Raw genomic sequence first — 20,942 nt, forward strand, 5'->3', positions numbered from 1 at the left:
AAATGAGTAGGACAAACAGCACATGTCATATTGAAACTGATTAAAATGCTGGTTGTAAATACTGACACAGATACCATATTTGGGGGGGGGATAGAGTTTAAAAAGTGAATGGAAAGCTCTAGGCCTTGCTTCTCATTCACAAAATAAGTTCTGACTATTGTAGATAAAAACTGTTGGTCCGTTAGGGGAGAAAATCTCAAAACAAGCTCTAAAGTGTAATGCTTTTTTATTAGGATCAGCCAAATTGTCACAAAGTGATTAGCAAGCTTTGGAGTTCCCTATAACTCTTTGTCAGGGTGAATGTTAAATACAAAAATAAAGGGAGGTGGGGATGAAAGGAGAACGATATTTTGAAGCATGAACAAAAAGCATGCTGTACAGAGGGTGTTGCTGACTTAAAAGTGGTGCTGGGTGCAATTATTACCCTACTAGGAATAAGGCCCGTTGTGGGAAAAAATACAACAAGCTCTAGAAAGAGGCTCGGGCCTTGGGTACTCAGCATCAATTTGCTGTGGTGACCTCAGCAGGGTATAATGACACAGAGCTTACCGTTTTCTCTAGGGAAACTGATCTCTGCCATCTAAAGAGCAGTTGTAATTCTGAGTGATCTCCAGCCCTCACCTGGAGACTGGCAACAGTGGTTCCCCAGGAGGAAATGGCTGGTTTGGAGGGTGGAGTCTATGGCATTGTACCTGTCTGAGGACCTACCCGTCCTCAAACCCCACCCACTCCAGGCTCCACCCCTCAAATCTCCATGAATTTCCCAACCTGGAGTTGGCAACCCTATCTCCTTCCCAGCCAACCATCAACCTACTATTATCTGCCCTTCTGACTTCAGCTTTCCATCTCCCCACCACCACCTGCAGCCTCTACCTAGGAAAAGTAGTCTTTCTCCACAGTGGGGACCCATGTAGGAGGGAAGCAACCTCTGCAGGGTATAATGACACTGAGTACACCCTGCAAAGCAGCCATTTTCTCCAGGGAAACTGAGCTCTGCCATCTAGAGGTTGTAATTCTGAATGATCTCCAGCCCTCAGCTGGAGAATATATTAACACATACAAATGTCACAATATATCAAAGTAGATAAATATTGTTCAAAGAGTCCTTTTTAAAGAATCATAAGACGACGTTGACGAAATTCCCTGGAGTATGCTTCTGTTTCGTGCTGTACTTCTTCTGAATGTAGTCAGGTAAACAAAATTTGTGTCCTCCAATTATTCATTCATTATAGATTGCAATCATTCAGAAAAATATTCAAGATGGTCCTCATCCATTGTTCTAAGTAACTGCCCGTCTGGCAGAGAATCCACTGTTGAACTGAGGTGATTGGAACCATCAACTCTCATCAGGAACAGGAGACTGACACCAAGAGCCTCTGGGGCAATCTCCCATTTTGTGCTAGGAGATCAACTCTTTCATGCTCCTTGTTTCTTTGCCAGTGCCAACAGGGCTTAAAAGAGTGTAAAAGAGTCACACTCCACAGGAGAGCGTGAGAGAGAGACACACACACACAGAGAGAGAGAGAGAGTACACTTGCTGGGGCAGCAGCATGCTTAGTGGAGGTCCGGTGGAGTGCATTTTGCCCAGCCCCCCCAACCTGGTTCCAGCCCCTCCGAGGTGATCAGAAGAAATCTCATCACATACAACTTTGTTTATTCCTAGACAAAGGTTTTGTTGGTCACATTAGCAGGTGAATTTTACTTCTTTTTACCTTATTGTTTGTGCACACTCTTATGACAGAGGTCCTGTGTGCTCTCTTGGTAATGGGCTAGCAAAATGTAATTCTTTGAAATGGTTGGATAGCATTAATACGGTAGCTGCTCTCCTTTTTGAAACATTATTGCTGCTTTCAGTAGAGCTTTCTTAATATTCTGAATCCAGCTGAGCTCATAAAAATCTGTGCCCATCCTTTTTCAGTGCAGGTTTCCTGCTCAGGCTCTGCTAGAAGTTCAAAATAATATTTTATATCCCATGAATTATGTGTTCTAATTGTGTTTTAAGTTTGGATGCAAAACGTAGTAAAATCTCTTTATGGCAAGAGGTACTTCTGCCCTTTTCCCTTGGCCTCTAGACTGTGCTTCCCTGTTGCCACAGTGAGATACGGCTCTGTGTCTCACAGCTTCAGATGAAGGTTTGCTTTGTGTACATATAGGCCTTTGGAAGGAAGAAACATGTTCATGTCTATGCTGAGCTCTCAGCTTTCAATCATTTGCTGTTTCATTGCCTGATGTTTCTTCAGTAGAGAGAAAATACCTGCTGCTAGAACAGACAGGAGTGAGCCACCTCACCTGGGGCAACCAGGATACTGCAAGATTCAAAACTTTAAGTATTAATAGATAAATTGTTTGGAATGGGGCATGTGGGAGTTGCACAGAGTTATACAAGGATTATACAAAGTAATATAGGGAATCTGTATTTCAGGTTCTTTTCCAAATTGAAAACTCAACGGACAATTTTGCTGAGGACACTTTGGTTTGAACTAAACAATCAGAAATTGTTATCAGTGAAATATCATTTGGCATGTGATTGGATCTTGGGAGGCCTAGTTTATGCTTTTATTCTGTGCCTAGTGGTTTCACTTTGGAACAATTCTTTTCTGGTCCATTTTGTATCCATGCTGTGTAAGGGTGCGGTCACATGCACCAGATAAAACAGGGGGGAAGCAAGGCTATTTCCTCTGGAGGAATTTGACCCGCAGTTGCACGATCACACCTCCCTTTGAAGCTGCGGGCACAGTCTATCAGTGTGTGATCAGACGCAACTGCGGGTGAGTCATCTTTTTGTGTGCCGGTTGTTTCCCAGATGTTGTCTGATCGCTCCCTTTAAATCTGCCCGGCATTCGCACCTATTTTGGGTCTAATTGTGTGTATGATCGCAGCCTAATTGTATTGCATTATGGTATAAGCCAATTTGTTCCTCATTGTGTTAGACCTCCGAAGGAGACCTAAACAGGCCAAAAAAACATCAGGTCAAGTCCATTGGCCCTTGTGTGTATGATTTTGGAATTTTTATATGAGGTGTACTTGGGTCCCTATATGTTTTTTAATTCTTTACAAATAAATACATGTATTTTAATGTGTGTGTATGTGTGTGTATATATATATAAAGGGTTAAGTGTTTCTCTTTTTGGTTCACTGGATGCTTAGCCTTCCATCGAGAGGCTGTAGCCATTCTAGCTGCCACTAGCAAGAATTCCATAAGCCTTGATGTAGACCATGGTATATCAAGCCCTAACCCTATATTAAGTAATAATGCTTCTGGATGATGTTGTAATTTGTGCCCTGTGATCACAAAAATATGATCTCCAACTTGACGCCAAAAAGCTTGAATGTAATCACATGACCACCAACAATTAATGTAGTTAGCATGAGTGCCACACAACTTCCAGCAATGTGGTTTGTTTGAATGATGTAGTAAAGCAATGTGTGCAAGCCTGACTGGAGTCAGATACCACCATGTTACAAGTTTAAAGTATTGGATGTGTTTATTGATCACTTTACTTTTGTAAACATAAGAATTCCATACTTTTTGCCATTGTGAACTTGTTAATTTTAAATGTTTAAGCCATAACACAATTGATAGTTTAAAAGGCTGCTTTACTACATGAAATTTTCATCCCTAATTTGCAGGGAAGAAACCAGCAGTTAAACTTTAGCCTGCTGATGTTTCATTAATGATTTGGAGATGGGAGTAAGCAGTGAAGTGGCTAAATTTGCGGATGATACAAAGTTGTTCAGGATGGTGAAAACCAGTGAGGATTGTGAGGCACTCCAAGGGGATCTGTCAAGGATGGGCGAGTGGGCGTCAACATGGCAAATGGGGTTCAATGTGGCCAAGTGCAAGGTGATGCACATTGGAGCCAAAAATCCTAAATATAAATACACATTGATGGGGTCTGAACTGGCAAAAACTGAGCAAGAGAGAGATCTTGGAGTTGTAGTGGATAACTCACTGAAAATGTCGAGACAGTGTGTGACTGCAATAAAGAAGGCCAATGCTATGCTGGGGATTATTAGGAAGGGTATTGAAAACAGATCAGCCAATATAATAATGCCCCTATATAAATCAATGGTGAGACCTCATTTGGAATACTGTGTGCAGTTCTGGGCACCACACCTTAAAAAGGATATTATAGCTTTGGAAAAAGTGCAGAAAAGGGCAACTCGAATGATAAAAGGGTTGGAACACTTTCCCTATGAGGAAAGGTTAAAGCGCTTAGGGCTCTTTAGCTTGGAGAAAAGACGACTGAGGGGTGACATGATCGAGGTTTATAAGATTATGCATGGGAAAGAGCAGGTAAAGAAAGAGGTACTTTTCTCCCTTTCTCACAATACAAGAACTCGTGGGCACTCCATGAAACTGCAGAGCGGTCGGGTTAGAACGGATAAAAGGAAGTACTTCTTCACCCAAAGAGTGATTAACACATGGAATTCACTGCCACAGGAAGTGGTGGGTGCTACAAGCATGGACGGCTTCAAAAGGGAATTAGATAAGCATATGGAGCAGAGGTCCATCAGTGGCTATTAGCCACAAGGTATAGCTAGGGGCTCTGGGGCAAGTGATGCTCTGTCTTCTTGGTGCTTGGGGGGGGTCAACAGTGGGAGGGCTTCTAATGTCCTGGCCCCACTGCTGGACCTCCTGATGGCACTGGTATTTCTGGCCACTGTGTGACACAGAGTGTTGGACTGGATGGGCCTTTGGCCTGATCCAACATTGGCGTCTCTTATGTTCTTATGTTCTTATGTAGCAGTCAAGGGAAAGGTTAGGCACCCCTGTCTCATCTATTGCTTCTTCCCTGCTCATTCTCACCCAGCCCCATCACCATCTTTCACCTTAACCTGTACCACAGGGATGTTATGAGCATCGGACTCTGGCCTCCTTGGAGAAAGGGTGCTTGCCAGCATGAAAAATCTTTTTAATATGATACCATTTGAATTTTCAGATTCTGTCAAGCTATGAAATATTTTAATATCTCTAATACCACACTAAGAGTTTTAAAAGTAAATAGTAGTAACTCTGATAGTAGAACCTTTATGTTGGGCCTCTTCACAGTAAAGGGTTGTGCTTACCTGCTGCTGCATATGGTTCCACGCAAGGAATTCTTAGCTGCTATTCAAACCACTATGTATAATGTTGGGGCATATCACTGTTTGTGTCCTTTTACTCATCTTCCTGAATCTCCCTTGGAAAAGTCCAGGCAGATAGTAAAAACATAAATGTTTTCCATGTTTACTTAACAGTATGTTCCACTGCATTCAGTGAACCTTATTCCAAGGCTAAGGGGATGGACCCGACTGATAAGTTCTTCTAACAGAAGGGAGAGTGTATTTTGTATTGTATTGATTCTGTTGATCCTATTAATCTTAATTAGCTAATTATGTTGAAACTATCATTATTAATGTATGGGTTTTTTAAATTTAGATAGACCAAGACTTGATATTCTAGATAAAATTGCATATTTGTGCTCTGCAAATTTCTATATTTACCTAATATGAGTATTCAAGTTTGGATTCACTAAACTTTGGAATATATATAAAGTTCAGTTTATCACGATAACTTTTTTTTGGGGGGTAAAGGTGTACTTTTTGTATGACTGGTCTAAGGACTGTAGAAATAAATTAAACTAAACTAAAAACTTTTTTCAAAAAAAATTCCTTGAAATTCTTTACAGTTGAATTTAAACTTTAGCCTACTGATGTTTGAATCTTCAGTTAAGTGATTTAGAATAGAGTCCCACTGATATGTTACTTTTTCTTTCTGAGCCAAATACTTGCAAATTTGAAATTTCTTTTACTAGTTCCACATTTTTCCTGTTTTTAAGGTATCTCAAACTAAACATCCTTAGTTCAGATTACAGATTTTTTGTCTGTATATATTAAATATTGCCATTTGTATGGTCGTCACAGACTTACTAGCTGTGAATTTTTGCATGCTTTACGAGTGTTATTAATTATTCTTTTATCTTCTTGTAGAGACTTGTGCTGTCAACAATGGAGGCTGTGACAGTAAATGCCATGATGCAGCGACTGGTGTGCACTGTAGCTGCCCAATGGGATTCATGCTCCAAGCTGACAGGAAAACGTGTAAAGGTAAATGGCAATTAAATGTATATCCAGTGAGAGAGTGGAGCAAAGCTTAAGTTATGAGGTAGCAATCCAACTATCCTACAGATACATTGGGATGCTCTAATATGAGAGAATGAGATTCTTCATTCTTATCCTGGTCTTGAATTAATCAGTGCATGACAACAGATAACGCGTTCAAACTCTTTCTTAGTTCGTTTATTTATTGCCATATATAGTTTATTTACTGTACTGTAGATTTACCATTTTTCATGAAGCAAGATTATTTTCTTTTACTGTGCAAAGAGAGCACTGTCCAAATTGGTCATACAGTAATTGCTGCGAGCAGTGTGAACTACTGGAGATACCAAACAGAGTGGGATAAAGTTATGGGCATCTTTGGACAATGCAGGTTTCCAGTGGGCCCTATGACTGTGTAAGTTACTATCCCAATATTTATTCTTCTGGTCTTTGTAAGACTTTATCCCTGTTCTGTGGCTAAATGTAAAACTTTCACCTCAATACCGTTTAATCAACCCAGTATCACCAAACCAATGAGACTGTCTTATCACTTTGCAAAGAAGATTTTCTATACCTCTTAGCATGCATATGTGAAAAGGAGCTGTTTTTTCACATACCCAGTGGGTTCATGAGCAAACACTTAAACTGATGAGACTACTACTTCAGGCACGGCCCTGTTAAATTAGATCTGCTTGCACGTATCCATGGTTTCTGCTCTGCATCAAGCCAATATCCTCGATCCAACCAAAGCATTTAAAGCTTTCCAGAAGGTTGTTTTTACAAAATAACAGAACAGTCGTTACTCATACATTACTCTTGACTCTGGATAGTTTTATCTAGGTAGCTCGTCTGTCACAAGGATTTCATATTTTACCGTGCACTCTTACTCGTGTTTTCTTACTTGGAAAATGCTATTCCTACCCCTGCTCCCCACTGCTATATCCATTTGCAAGTGAATGTGTTATGAAATATGATTAGAGACAGGCCATGGACATCTGCTGAATAATGCTGCAGCATCAACTGATGTGAAACAAGGTAACTCTTGGAAGGGTGTTTTTGTTTTGTTATTTTACAATAACAGTTTACCATTTACTTTGGCGGACATAGACTGATAAAATTCTGCTTAGGCTTGCACTGTTCGAGGCTGAGCACCACTCTGATGCTGGGTTGCACCTTTTTTTAAAAAGGAGCAAATTCCAGAAGGCTGCCCTTTCCCATTACAACAGTGCCCTATCCTTCATGGACTACTTGCTTTTTATTTTATTTATTCTTTAAAGGGTTGTCCCTTCCAGAGATAGAGCACACATTCCTCCCAATATATTTATTTTAAAGAGGCAATCGAGAAGAAAATTCAGTAAACGTTAAACAGAAAAATGCCTTCCTCCAATCCATTACACAAAGACAGGATATCACGCTGTTGGCGTTGGATCTGCGTTAGCATGAGGTTTTCTGTAAGAGAAGCGTGTAGGCTGGGTTTTTTTATCATCTGGAAAGGCTCGCAGAGAAAAAGGTGAGACTCCACAAATGGAGGGCATCTGTGTTCTGTCTCTGGCAGCTCCAGGGAACATGACCTTAGTTAAAAGGAAAAAGCCCTTCTGCTGAAAGCTGTCTAACCGCCTTACTGATTCCAGACCCCATTTGCTTCGTTATTATTTTTCAGAGCTCACCGCCTCTAAGATGCTAGAGTTCCAGGAAAGCATAATAACCCAGAGCCATATCCCCTGTGTCTGGGATTTTATTACAGTTTGGAGCTGTTTTACTGCTAGTTCACTTCACTCACAATAACAATAATAATAATAGTAAAAGCTCCAGCTTCATAGTTCTTGCTGGAACTGTTGGGGTGGGGGGGAGACAAGGGAGCAGCCTTGGATGAGGGCTGTCTGAGGTCTTTTTCTGGGATTTATCAGCCTTGGCTCATTCTATTTTACAGACCATTTCCTAGCAGTAAATTTTCTGGCTTGTAAGTAAAAATATCCCTTAACAGGTAGTTGGAGCTTTTTGAGAATTTAGGGAATTATGTGGGGGGTTTTATGTTTGCTTTTGCAAAACAGCCAAGTTGTGAGGTTTTAAAAAATGTTCACATTTATTTTCAAAACTACTGTTCTCTGAAGACTATTTCCTCTTCCAATTTATTTCTTCTTTACAGTCCCTCTCCTTGTTATTTGAGCACCAAAAGCCACTTAGCCACCTCATCCAGACCTTGATTATTGTGATCCTGGAGCCCGGGACATGTCTTAGCCTTCTCCCTCGCCTCCTCCCTTACCTAGCCACCTCATTGAGACACTAATGGCTGTGATCATGGTTGTCCAGGGCTGGATTTAGCTTTTTGCTACTTGAGGCAAAAATGTCTAAATCATTGCTGCCTTCACACTCCTCCAGTCTTAACATCTGGTGGCTTTCTACTCAAGTAGCTGCTGCTTTAGAGCACTTGCTGTGGGAAGCCTACACACTGTGTGTGTGACCAGTATTAATTCAGACAATGATTTGAATCCAGTAGCGCCTTAGAGACAAACACGATTTTCAGGGTATAAGCTTTTGAGAGTCAAAGCTCCTTTCATTAGTTCAGACAACATTTTAGTACTGAGAACATTTTATGCTCAGTTGCCTTTGAGGAAGAAAAATTACAATCTTAAGTATGATGATACATATAGGAAGAAAATATATCTTGTTCCAATGAACAGCTTCTTATCACCTTTTGAAGTTTTACTCCCATAAAATTATGCATCAAAAGGCATATACAGATAAGCTGCTCACCATGTGGGGAAACATGAGGAAGTCTGTTCTCTTCCTAAATGTTTGTTCAAGCGTTGCTCACTTCCTGAATAAGTGCTAAAAGCTAATATTCCATGATACTATCACTCTATAATTACTGACTTTTCTGGTGCTGCGAAGATGTTAAGTGGATTTTTCTTTATTCTTTTTAAAAAATATTCTTCTGTTGTGTGGATGTGCACGCATGCTGTCTGCCCATATGAGCATGTGCATATACCACTTCCATGGGGATTTTTAATGATGGGAAAAAAGTCCAAAAAAGGTTCACCTTGCATGTTAAACAAAGAAGGAAGTGTACAAACACCCCACCTAACTCCTTCATCACACAGTACCCATTGGTTTACTGAGGGCTTCGGATGATGAAACAGTTGGGCAGATGGTTAGAGTGCAAGTACAGAAAAACTCAAAGCAAATGATATGAAACACAGGTGAGAGAACATTATCATGTCTATTCTGTGGCTCTGGTGGCAGTGAAAACTCACTGTTCTACCATCATTGCGTCCAAACATTGCTGTCCAATGGAACTTTTCTGGGTTATGAAGGAGCTTTTATCTCAAGCCTCAGAGGATGTTGACCTGGAAAACATACAAGCCCACTGTGACTCCTTTGGAATGCATTTTGCTAATAAAATTGCTTGCGTCTGCCATGACTTAGACACCACAGTTGGACTAGTTCAGTCTCAGGATGTTATTGGAGTGTAGTCTGGTCCTAGCTGTATGGATGTTTTTCAGGTGGTGAGGCCTAATGAAGTGGACAAAGTGCTTTGAAGTGTGTGTCCCACCAATCTTGACTCATGCCCCTCATGGCTTATTACTTTAATGCCGGGCTGGGTTGGTTAACTGGGTACAGTAGGTAATCTCTCTGAGGGAGGATGTGCTACCAACTGCTTTGAAAAAGACAGTTTTGAGACCTCTCCTGAAGAAGGCATCCCTAAACTCAAATGACCTAAACAACTATCACCTGGTGATTAGTATTTCATTCTTGGGCAAGCTGCTGGAGCAGGTGATGGCTACACAGCTTTAGGCAGTCACTGCGGAGATGGATTATCTAGATGCATTTCAGTCTGGATTCAAGCCTGGGTTGTTCCCCATTCTATGTGATATCTACATGAAACCTCAGGAGACATCATCCAGGGATTTGGAGTGAGGTGTCACCAATGTGCAGATGACACCCAGCTAACAGCTAAGCCTGTGGCAGTCCTGAGAAGGTGCTTGAAGAAGATAATGGGATGGATAAGAGCCAATAAACTGAAGCTCAATCCAGACAAGACTGAGGTGCTATCGGCGCAAGTCTCATAGTAGGTGCAGCGCTTCAGATCATTCGAGAGCTTTCTGGCTCAGGAGTCAATGATTACCCAAGGATTTGTGGCACTGCTATTGGTCAATCGAGAAGCTTGTCAAAGACTGCAGAGTCAGCATGTCCTAGATGGGGTTGCTCTACTCCTGAAGGAGCAAGTTAATAGCTTGGGGTGCTACTGGCCTATGGTTGGAGGCTCATTATCTGTCCGTAGCACATACCTTTATCAGCTCCAGCTGGGTTGCTAACAATGGCCATTCTTCAAAAGGCTAATCTGGCCAACAGTGATGCATGCTGTGATCACATCCAAATTTGTTTACTGTAGTGACCTCTATGTGGGGCTGCCTTTGAAAATGGTTTGGAAACTTCAGTTGGTCCAAAATGTGGCAGCTAGACTATTGTCAGGAGTTGGTTACTGGGATATTATCACCCCTGTACTGAAAGAACCACACTGGCTCTTTTGTTTCTGGGGACAACTCAGAGTACTGGTTCTTACCTTTAAGACCCTAAAGCCCTTGCTACTAGGGTACCTGAAGAACCATCTCCTCCCATACTATTCAACCAGCCAGTTAAGATCTGCCTCTCAGGCTCTGCTTTCTGTGCCTCTGCCTTCAGAGGTGAGGTGGGCAGCAACTAGAGACAGGTCCGGTGCCAGGTTTTTTTGCACACTAGGTGAGGCTACCTTCTCCCCCCCCCCCCCGGGCCCCCCCCATTTTTTAAACAAAAAGACATTTTAGGAAGAATGAAAAACACAAAATTTGAAATTGCTAATTTCTTTTTTTTTAATTGTGAGAACAAGTAATACAATCTCTGATTTTCTGTCTCAAACAGAAAAAGACAAATCACAGAGCATTTTGAAAAATCCTGTTAATTGTGATGTTGAAATTTAAGCCTCTTTAATGTTTCCATTTCAGGCACATCAGAATCTCATTTTGTGTGCACTTTCCTAGGCATGCTGCCCTTGAATACATGAAGCTGCCTTCTACTGAATCAGGCAATTGGTCCATCAAACTCACTATTTTCCATTCAGACTGGCAGCAGATCTCAGGCAGAGGTCTTTCCCATCTCCTTTTGACAGTTAAAATAGGGACGGAGAAAGACAGAGAGAGGGGGGAGGGGGACAGACACAGAGAGAGGGGGGCAGAGAGGGGAAGAGAGAGAGAGAGAGACAAAGGGGGGACAGGGACAAACAGGGGGAAGAGAGAGACAGAGAGAGACAGTGAGGGGTGAAGAGAGAGAGAAAGTCAGCAAGAGAAAGGGACAGAGAGGGGGGAAAGAGAGGGCAAGAGAGCGAGAGAGAGAGAGAGAGACAGAGAGAGATGGGGGGGAGAGATGGGGGGTAGAGAGAGAGAGAGAGAGCGGGGGTGGGAAGACACACACACAGAGAGATACAGGGAGAAGGAGGGCGCCCACATCCTTCCCACCCCACCCCAGCTCACACATGCGCACACACACACCCTCCTTCCTCTCTCGATGGCACTGGCCACGGCAGACCCATGAGGGCTGCTGGGCCACATTGCTGAGAGGGAAGGAGGCACATGGCCTTCCCACCCCAGCTTGCGCACACACACACACACTCTCTCACTCGGGAGGGCATTCACACTGGCCCTCATCCTCTATAGCTGTTCTCCCTCCTTGTTTGCAGCTTGGCTTTTGCCCCAGCCCTGGGTCCCAGCTCACCTCCATGGTCTTTTCCCTCCCCCTAGCACAGTCGACTGACCCATTGCAGGCATGGGAGGGGCAAGAGAATGGATTTGAAAGGCTGGCTGCAGAAGAAGTGGTAGGCAGGGTTCCTGGGCCAGCTTGACTGGGAGACAGAGGGTTAATGTGAACAGGGAGGGGAGATCTTCTAGGGTGCCTGGGGGACAGCGGGACCTGTGGGCTCGCAGGCACTGGCACTGTCTGCCATCCCGGAGCCATTCTCCTGTCCCCGCCAGTGGGGAAGGAGAAGTGCCCTCACCTCCCGCGTCATAGACACGCACTGGCCTGCCAGGTAGCCCCACCCCTGCCATCAGTTCTGCACTCCACTGATGTCTGCGCTCTAGGCGGTTGCCAAGTTGGTCTAATGGTAGCACCGGCCCTGCTCTGGTGGCACCTCACCTTTAGAACGGCCTCCCCTTGGAGGTTCACTTGGTGCCTACATGCCAGGCCAAAACACATCATTTTACCCAGACTTTTAATTAAGGATTTTTATCTTATCAGCTTTTTAATGGTCTGCTTTATGCCACTTAAGTCCAGTGGCTTATTTTTAATATTGTGGTGATTCTGTCTATAAGCTGCCTTGAGGAGGACTCTGAAGAAGTGGCATAAAAATATCCTAAATAAATAAATACACAAAGATAGCATGAAGAATCAGGCTATGGTTTCCCAGTTTAAAAAATGAATACCTTCAAATAAATTTTAAAAACATTCCACAATACCCTCAAATGAATCTATACATAAATGAAGATTTTAAAAATACCTCATAGAAACTACAAGTTCTGAAATCTTACAAAATATACAAACACGTGATATGGTGAAGTCTGAAAAACATGGAGACAAAGTAGGGAAGACAAGCTATCTAAGAAGATAATAGCCACCAAATTCTGCTGTTAAGGAGAACATCATCCCAATAAATTCCACCAGCCACAGGTTACTGATCAGATTACCATCCAGCCATATGAGATATGTGAGGAAGTATTACCACTTAGTAAGTACTCTAACTTTGTCATCACATAAGAATGCCTGGCAGAAAAATATCATACCACTTGGGTAGTAATACAGTTGACCAAGCAACCAAGTAGTACAAAACATACCAGTTGGTTATCTATATTCGCCCAATCTCTGCCTGAAGTGGGGCATGGCTGCTTTTGTGGACGTTCATGTACATAAGATCTACGTGTACACCTAGGTTTTCTTTTGCTAAGTATTTTAGTTAAACGTGTTTTCCCCTTTGTTTTTCCTTCCCATCACAGATATTGATGAATGCCGGTTGAACAATGGTGGCTGTGATCACATCTGCAGGAACACAGTGGGCAGTTTTGAGTGCAGTTGTAAAAAGGGATATAAACTGTTGATCAATGAAAGGACCTGTCAAGGTAATATCATCTTGAGTGTTGGCACAAGAAAGTGATGCAAGGATTGCCTGAGTATGAAGGCTAAAGAAACACTGAATTGATCACGCACCCGAGAAGACAGAAATGAAAAATGTCTGAACTGTTGGTTGAGAGGTGAAAGAGGGACCTTTGTTGATTCCATGCAAAGTTTTCCACCATTTCAGCAACTCTAGACTTGCACCTTTTGTTTTCCACACAATTATCTTCCTTCCTTCCTGCACATATAATTTCCACTAACATTTCTGTTTCTTCAACTAACAGTGCTGCTTTTTTAAAATAAGAAAAGAAAAATGATCTTACCCAGCACTGTGATGTTAGAACAGTCTTTTTCATGTCTCTGGAAGGGAAGGTACACTTTGTGTTTGAATGAAAGAAACCCACCCCCCTCGCCCTCTTTCTCTGCCTTGGTGTTGTTGCTCAAACCAACAAAATTGAAATGGGGAGGCGGGCTTTACGACAGTGTTGTAACAATAATATAAGTGGCAAGTGCTTTTCTCTGCTCTCTAGATTAGTGTTTGAAAAATTTCTGAAGAGCTCTCTCCTCTTCCCGAAAGCAGTAGGATGCCAGTTAGTCTTTTCTATGAAGATGACCTCAGTGAGACAGCCATTACCTTCCAGCACTTAGCATTACCAGAGGATTCACAGTATTGCATTATTCTGGAGCAGTACTAATTTTTTAAAAAAGTTTACTGTTGGGCTGTTCTTGAGCAGCACTATGCAATGGTGAAAAAGGGTGAAAAACAGGATTACACTGTGCCATGTGGAATCTCTTTTGAAAGTGCAAATTGAACAACTGCACCATCAACATGATGGCCACAGAAAAACCCCTCATGTGGAATCAGCCTAGACATAGAATAGAACTGCATCCCTAGTCTCCATTGCACTTCGCACCAGTTTCCAACCTAGTATCAATCAGCAATAAAACAAAATGTCTGTATAGCAGTTAATTAACACCATGCATCCCCTTAGGCTTCTCTGCTGTCTGAAATTACATTCTTATTCCTCAGTCAAAATTGTTGGAAGATATAATATATAGTTAGTTCAGAGTGGAAGCTTTTGTTCTTTGTAATTCATGGTTCTGAAAACTTAATTTCCTAGCTTTAAACCAAAGCTGAAAACCTTCCTGCGCCAAGGCTAGAAATATGTTACCTCAACAAATTCGTGTTCTAAAACACAGGGGGAATCAGTGGGTGGGAGCTAATTTTCAGTCTTGGAAGCTGGTTGTGGGGAAAGTGGTCGGGGCAGGAGTTATGCTGAAATTGTACCTAGCAGGCCCCTTCAAATAGCGCCCCCCCCTGCATTATATGGTGAACCTTGTATTTGTCTTGTGACATGTAGATTCAGCCTCATTCTATAATGCACACAAAAAACGAAGAGTGAGAAATATAAAAGCCTGTCCTGATTTAAGAATTCAAAAAAGGTGGAGGGGAAACCATTTGTGACAAAATTTAACAGTATCTACCCATGAAGATAAAAACCTGGGACCTGGTTACTTGGGCCATCTAGGTAGTGGTCACACGCGTGAGATAACACGGGGGGGGGGGAGGGAGGCTATTTCCCCTGGAAGAATTTGACCCGCAGTTGCTCGATCACACAGTCCTTTGAAGCTACGGGGGCACCCCGCCACTCACTGCGTGATCAGACACAACCGCGGGTAAGTTGGGGTTGGGTTTTTTTTGCCTTTTGTTCCCGATGTGCTTAAACGGGGAATTAATTAATCACATCTCAGCACGAGGGCTCTCTATGGAGTGTGCGATGATGCACATACTGAGAAGGGGGGGAAAAACAACGGCCATCCCGACACCATGAGAGCACACTGCAGCGATCAGACAGGGGAAAGTCTGTCCGTGACCTGTAGCAACCCGTTTGCTACCAGACTTTCCCTGGTGTCTTTTTACTCCACTTCTGTGGCGGAGCAAAACGGGTTGCCGATGGGTGCGGGGCACTTCCCAGATGTTCGTGTCTGATCGCACCCTTTAAATCCACCCGGCATTCGCGTCTATGGCGCGGCTAATTGTGCGTGTGATCACACCTCTAGTTGTCTTTCTTATATCAGATCATTTAATTCCTGGCAATAGATATACCTTAACAATATTTTTGGTTTCTTATGGGTATAGTACACAAGTAATAATACTGGAGAATCTTTCCTTCCATTTTATCTTTTTATTACAACATAAATATATGCACCTTTAACACTGACTAAATCAAAAGAAAGCTATACCATCCGTTAGTGCTACTTAGGTAATTAAGGCAGAACAATTATATGACTTCATTAAACTACCTTACCCAAAGATAAGCAGGTCACACACAAGTAGCCCCTTCTAAGAAGAAACTGCTAATTAATTCAGACTTGATTGTTTATGGGTTTTTAAGATCCTCTCCCAACAGTAGTTAGCTGTCCTACTTGATAAGGGCGTACCTTCTTGCCTAACTATTTATCTTACCACTTCAAACCCCATACAAAGTGGTCTAACTTGAATATCTTCTTAAAATATCTAAAAACTTGTTGGTTTTGCCACTTTTTATTATAACAAAGTATATTTAAATATAGTGATTACAAGTTTCTCATAACTATGACTTTCAGTTGGGCATCAACCATACACCCCATCTTTGAACTATATCTGTGAAGTCTGAGCATTTTTGCCATTCTCAGATACTTTTCACACTTGAATCAGAATATAATCCAACTTTTGCTACAGTCATCCAGTGTTGCTATGCTTTTCCTCAAAATGCCTAGTAGAAACAATAGAATAACCTATATCTCCCTTTACTAATAGCTTGGAAACACATAACATGTTGGACAGCAGCCCCCATACTGTATGCTGTTGACTGACACCAGATCACAATCCAGACCTGAAGAAGCAACGTGCTCAAGTGTACAGCTGTGTTTCACATCAGGCTCTTCTTCCCTCTCTGAATCAGCAGCTGGAATTTCTCCCCTCCCTGCTGGCTGGGGCAGGCTTCAGCTAACATGTGATCTAGTACAGGTGTTTTATTCTAAATGCACACGGCCTGGCCCTAGGGAAACCAGGCGTGTGTTGAGAGCTGAGGCAGGGAGCACTGCCGTATGCTTAGACTATGACCTCTTTCATCTCCATCCAGGCTCTGCCTTCACTGGGCTTTTTTAATGAGATTGTGGCAATTAACTTAATGAAACCACTGACATAAACATAAAGCCAATCAGCTGGCTGCGCCTTGCAGACACAGTTAAATTTCCTGTAGAGAAAAGTAAATGGTTAGGCATCTCCCTTGGCAAAGACTCTGCTAGGATGGCACATCTTCTACTGGGGGTGGGGTGAGAAAGAACTATTTAAGAGCATCTCACTGCATTTGTGTTGTTAGGAAGTTTGGATATACTTTGCCTATTCTCAGACTTTTTTTCTCTTCTGCCTTTATGACTTCTTGTATCAGCTCTGGGATTCAATACTTTGTTTTGCTTGATGGAAATGCATTGGAAGGTAGCTGATGAATGATAATCTTGGCCCACGTATAAAAGATCAAACTCTTGTGTAATGTATTAATAAATCAGGAATAAATTGCCAGTATTCCTCCCCATTCCCAGTTCTAGATTAATAACTGCTAACTCAACTAAAAATCTTTATTTGCCTTGTAAGCTTGTATTGCCTATGGAAAAAACCAGGGTCCCTTATCTTCCCTTTTGAGCATGACCTAGTGGTTAAAGGGTGACAGATGTGCACTAAATGGTGTTATTTGTTCTTGATTGTAATTCTTAGGTATTGGGGGAGAGGTATGTCAGCTAGGTATTTTGTCTTGCTTCTCTTAGACTGGAAAGTAGATAGGGCCATTTTCTTCCTCTGCCCTTTGACAATGGATACAGTTGCAGAATTTCTCACTCTTGAAGAAAGTAAACTGGGCCTCAGGGAGGTACCGCTGTATAGTTGTTCAAATGTGTTTCATGCTCTCTTTTCCTGTTCCCAGATATTGATGAATGCTCCTTTGACAGAACCTGTGACCACATCTGCATAAACACACCAGGGAGCTTCCAGTGCCTGTGTCACAAAGGCTACACACTGTATGGGCTCACCCACTGTGGAGGTATCAGCATGGTCATTGGGGAGGAATTGGGATTTGGGCTGTCTTTATAACCCCTGTGCTGCCTCTTTCCTTACTCTTAACCCTGCTATCTTTCCCAACTGTTCTCTTTCTGTTCCAAGTTGGAGCCCTCAGACCTCCAAAGACCAATTCAGATTTTCTGAGATCACGGAGGAGATAGCACCTATAGAAACTGACAGTACAATCCTAACACAGTTATACCCTTCTTAGCCCATTGCCTTCAGTAGTCTTAGAAGGGTATAACTGTTTAGTACTGCGTTGCTGGTTTCAGTTACAGAGTAGAAGCTTTGAAGAAGTCTGCATAGCCAGTGATTTCGTTTCTTGGGGGGGTATTTTTTGGTATTTTTCATATATGCGTGTGTGCATGTGTGTCTGCAGCTGGAAGTCATGGTGACCTCTTGTGACTGATCCCTATGGGGGGCCTGGAGGATATTTAGAGAGGTGGCTGGATAAAGCCTGCCTCTGTCCTCCCGACTGCTGGTATTCCAAGGAGGTCTCCCATCCAAGTACTTGCCAGAGTCAACTCTAATTAGCTTCTGAGATCTGATGAGATTGGGCTTGCCTGGGCTATCGAGGTCAGGGCGCCAGTGTTTACTTTGCTGAGCTCAAAGCATCGGCGTCATCTTCGCGGGGGCTGGGGAGCTGGCGCCTTCCCTGAACTTTCTGAGCCCCCCGGTGGGGTCAACCAGTGCCAGACAGAGCCTTGCCCCACACACACACCGTGCCCCCACCCCATTTTGAAAACGGAGGGTTTTTTCCCTCTTTTTTCTGTCGGAAGGGTTGGGACTGGGAGGGAAGTCAGGGCGGGGGTTTGCTTCCTAGAAACTAAGCCTCACCCCCAGCTCCCAGCAGCCCTCAGTTCAGTCTGGAGGAGCTGGAGCCTGCTGCACATAGAATGCCTTCGCAAGCTGGAGCTGGGGGGGGTTAGCCTCCGGGGTAGTTTGTTCCCCAGGCCCCAGCCTATGCTGCTATGGAGACTCAAAACCCTGGGATGGGGGGAGGTGCGCCTCTTTGCTCTCTGGTGCCGCCGCCGGGCAGCTGGCCTGACCCTAGGCTGGCCATGCATGCTCCAAAGTGTGTTCCCTTTAAGGTGAGTCCTGTGCGCTAGGCACACTAATTTTTACTTCTGAGCGCACAGCTGTTTGGCTGAGCGCAGGGTGATGAAATTCCCTCTGGCTGCTTCCTTTCTGGGCTGCTGTGGTTGCAGCTTGCTTTTGCTCAGCTCACTCAATTGTGGGCGGCAGAGCTACAAAGCCGAGCAAACCCCCCCCCTCCTCCTTGGGGGGGGGAAGGGAGGGTGAAGGAGGGAGAGCATGTCAGAGGTGCAAGCTTTCCTGTGGTTTGGAATTTACAGTAAGCAGACTTGGGGGGAGGTACTAACTGTCATTTTCCATTTGTTTTCCATTTTGCTTTAAAGTTCACATATTTGTTTATTCATTTCCCTGTATATTTGTGTGCATTCATGCCATAGCTTGGCTCTAGTTATTGCTTTCCCCTTTAAATGTTGACTCTTGTCTCAGCTGCGGTTTATTTCTTGTTGCCAGTCCTTGCCTTATGTGATTTATTGCACTCAGCTGCTTGATTTCTTTACCTTTTCTCTGCTATACAACAAATCCACCCCTCCCACCCTCCTTTGGGTGCCGTTGAGTGGTGAATAGGGTGAGTGGACTCCTTCACTTCATTTAATTTTACACTTGCCAAAGTGTCTCTCTCTCAGAGTTTTTGATATTTGATTGTCTTTCTCCCTTTCCTTCTGCATTGGAGATTTGATGTTGAGCTCTCCCTGCAGTTGGAGCGACAACAGCTTAAAGGCTTGGGGGGGGGGGTTTCCTTTTGATTACCATCTGAGGAAGTGTGCTTGCACAGGAAAGCTTATACTTTGAATAAAACTGTTGGTCTTAAAGGTGCCACTGCACTCAAATTTTGTTCATCTGACTCTCAATTAGGTTCTACCCCCCCCCTTACTTCGATCTTTATCACAGTTGCCAAAGAAAGGGATATAAGAAAGGCTGAGGAAGAACAGCAAGGAAAAACCTTTGAATCATTTAGAACAGCCTGAGCAAGCAGGGGGTCCTTTAATGCAATTTGCAACCTTAGTGTGACTGTTGAAGCCATGACTTACTTTTCTCCTTCATTCTACCCTGTTCTGTTTTGTTGTTTTACTTTTAATTTGCTCAGTGTCTTTTAAGGTTGAGACTGACAGGGAGTGGGACATGTATTCATTTTCTTTCTCCATTAAAAAAAATATTTCTCGGGTAGTAATTTTAAAAGTGTTGATTTTAACTTTAATTCTAATAATCTCAATAATCTTGATTCTAAATAATGAATTATCTAACTAGATATTTTACATATTTATATAGGGGACAGATATCATTTTATAAGGGTTAGAGAGGTTGGGTTTTTTCCTTTTCTCAGTACTCTTAGAAATTAATTTAATACAGTATACTCTAGTATAATTGAGATAGGGGCCTTTGTTATTTTGGTAATCTGTTTGTGGATGAATATAGTATCAGGGATATGAGAAATACAAGCTCAAAAATTAATTAAGCTTTCCTGTGCACACACACTTCTTCAGAATGAAGGGAGATTCTTCTGACAAGCGCCCCCCCCCCAATGGTAGGCTTGTTTTACTCCCAATGCTTTCATCACAACAGGCTTAGGTCCAAGGCATTCCATAGGTCTTACTTCTGTGTTAGCATTCTACCCTGCTGAGGTCTCTCCCCTCCCCAAACCCTGCCCCCCCAGGGCTCCATCCCCAAGTTTCCCACTCCAGAGTTGGCAACCCTATGTTTAGACTATATGGGATATTTGATAAGATGGAAATATGAGCACTGAACTGTATCTGAATTAGACTCTTATTTGACTTTTCCAGATAGAGTAAGTGATGATGCCCAGTGATTGATCTTCTCTGAAGGCATTTCAAAATTTATGTTATTCCTATGAACAGGCCCTCATGTATAGAGAGTCTTTAGGAAGACAGATCTCTGGAGACAGAAAAAGCTGAGTGGGGAAAGAGATTTGATGACATTCCTTACAGCAGGAAGAGAAGGTCTCTTGCGACTGGATCCATCAGGTTTTTGGTTGTATCTTTGCATACTGTAGGTTAATAACTAAGTTTTTTGATATCCAGAATATATCAGTCCTTGAATATGTTTGGTGTCTGTCAGAAAAGAAAGTACAGTCCTTAACCCTGGCTGTCTCCACCCACTTTCAATGTAGCAACAGTCAGACTGCAAAGCCTCTGTTGGGCCCAACGTACTTGCTGGGCTCCAATTTACATTTTTGGGGAAGTGTATCCCTATTTTATTTTACTTGGGTCTATATATCCTTGATTGAGAACAGATGTTGTTTTTTTCATGGTAGTGGGGCAGCCCTGCTTCAACCACTCCTAAGTTCTTCTTTCAATTTCCATTTCATTTTTAAATGGTAAGCTCATCTGCATGAACAAGATTGGGGGGCATGCAGATCAAAGGCCTTTTAAATGTGCACTCTGTACATGTTCATGCTCTTCATTTTGCTGTTACTTAAAATGGTGTGGTACAGTTTCAAAGGGACAACTAACTGGGATGTATAAAAGGAATGGCAGGATTGCCCATTGGAAACAATGGGAGAGGCTTGAAG

At 42.8% G+C, this 20,942-nt stretch overlaps 1 protein-coding gene across 1 annotated transcript in view; it reads left to right on the plus strand.

Moving 5' to 3' along the window:
* SCUBE3 (signal peptide, CUB domain, EGF-like 3) overlaps window positions 1-20,942 on the plus strand; it is a 186,104-nt gene that overhangs the window by 127,901 nt on the left and 37,261 nt on the right. The window contains exons 8-10 of the mRNA XM_015423957.1: window positions 5,974-6,090; window positions 13,107-13,229; window positions 17,187-17,303. Of these exons, the coding sequence (XP_015279443.1) occupies window positions 5,974-6,090; window positions 13,107-13,229; window positions 17,187-17,303 (357 nt within the window). The remainder of the gene's footprint in view (window positions 1-5,973; window positions 6,091-13,106; window positions 13,230-17,186; window positions 17,304-20,942) is intronic.

This window comes from Gekko japonicus, unplaced genomic scaffold (assembly GCF_001447785.1).
Source record: "Gekko japonicus isolate JY-2015 unplaced genomic scaffold, Gekko_japonicus_V1.1 scaffold370, whole genome shotgun sequence".
In the NCBI taxonomy this organism is placed as follows: Eukaryota; Metazoa; Chordata; class Lepidosauria; order Squamata; family Gekkonidae; genus Gekko; species Gekko japonicus.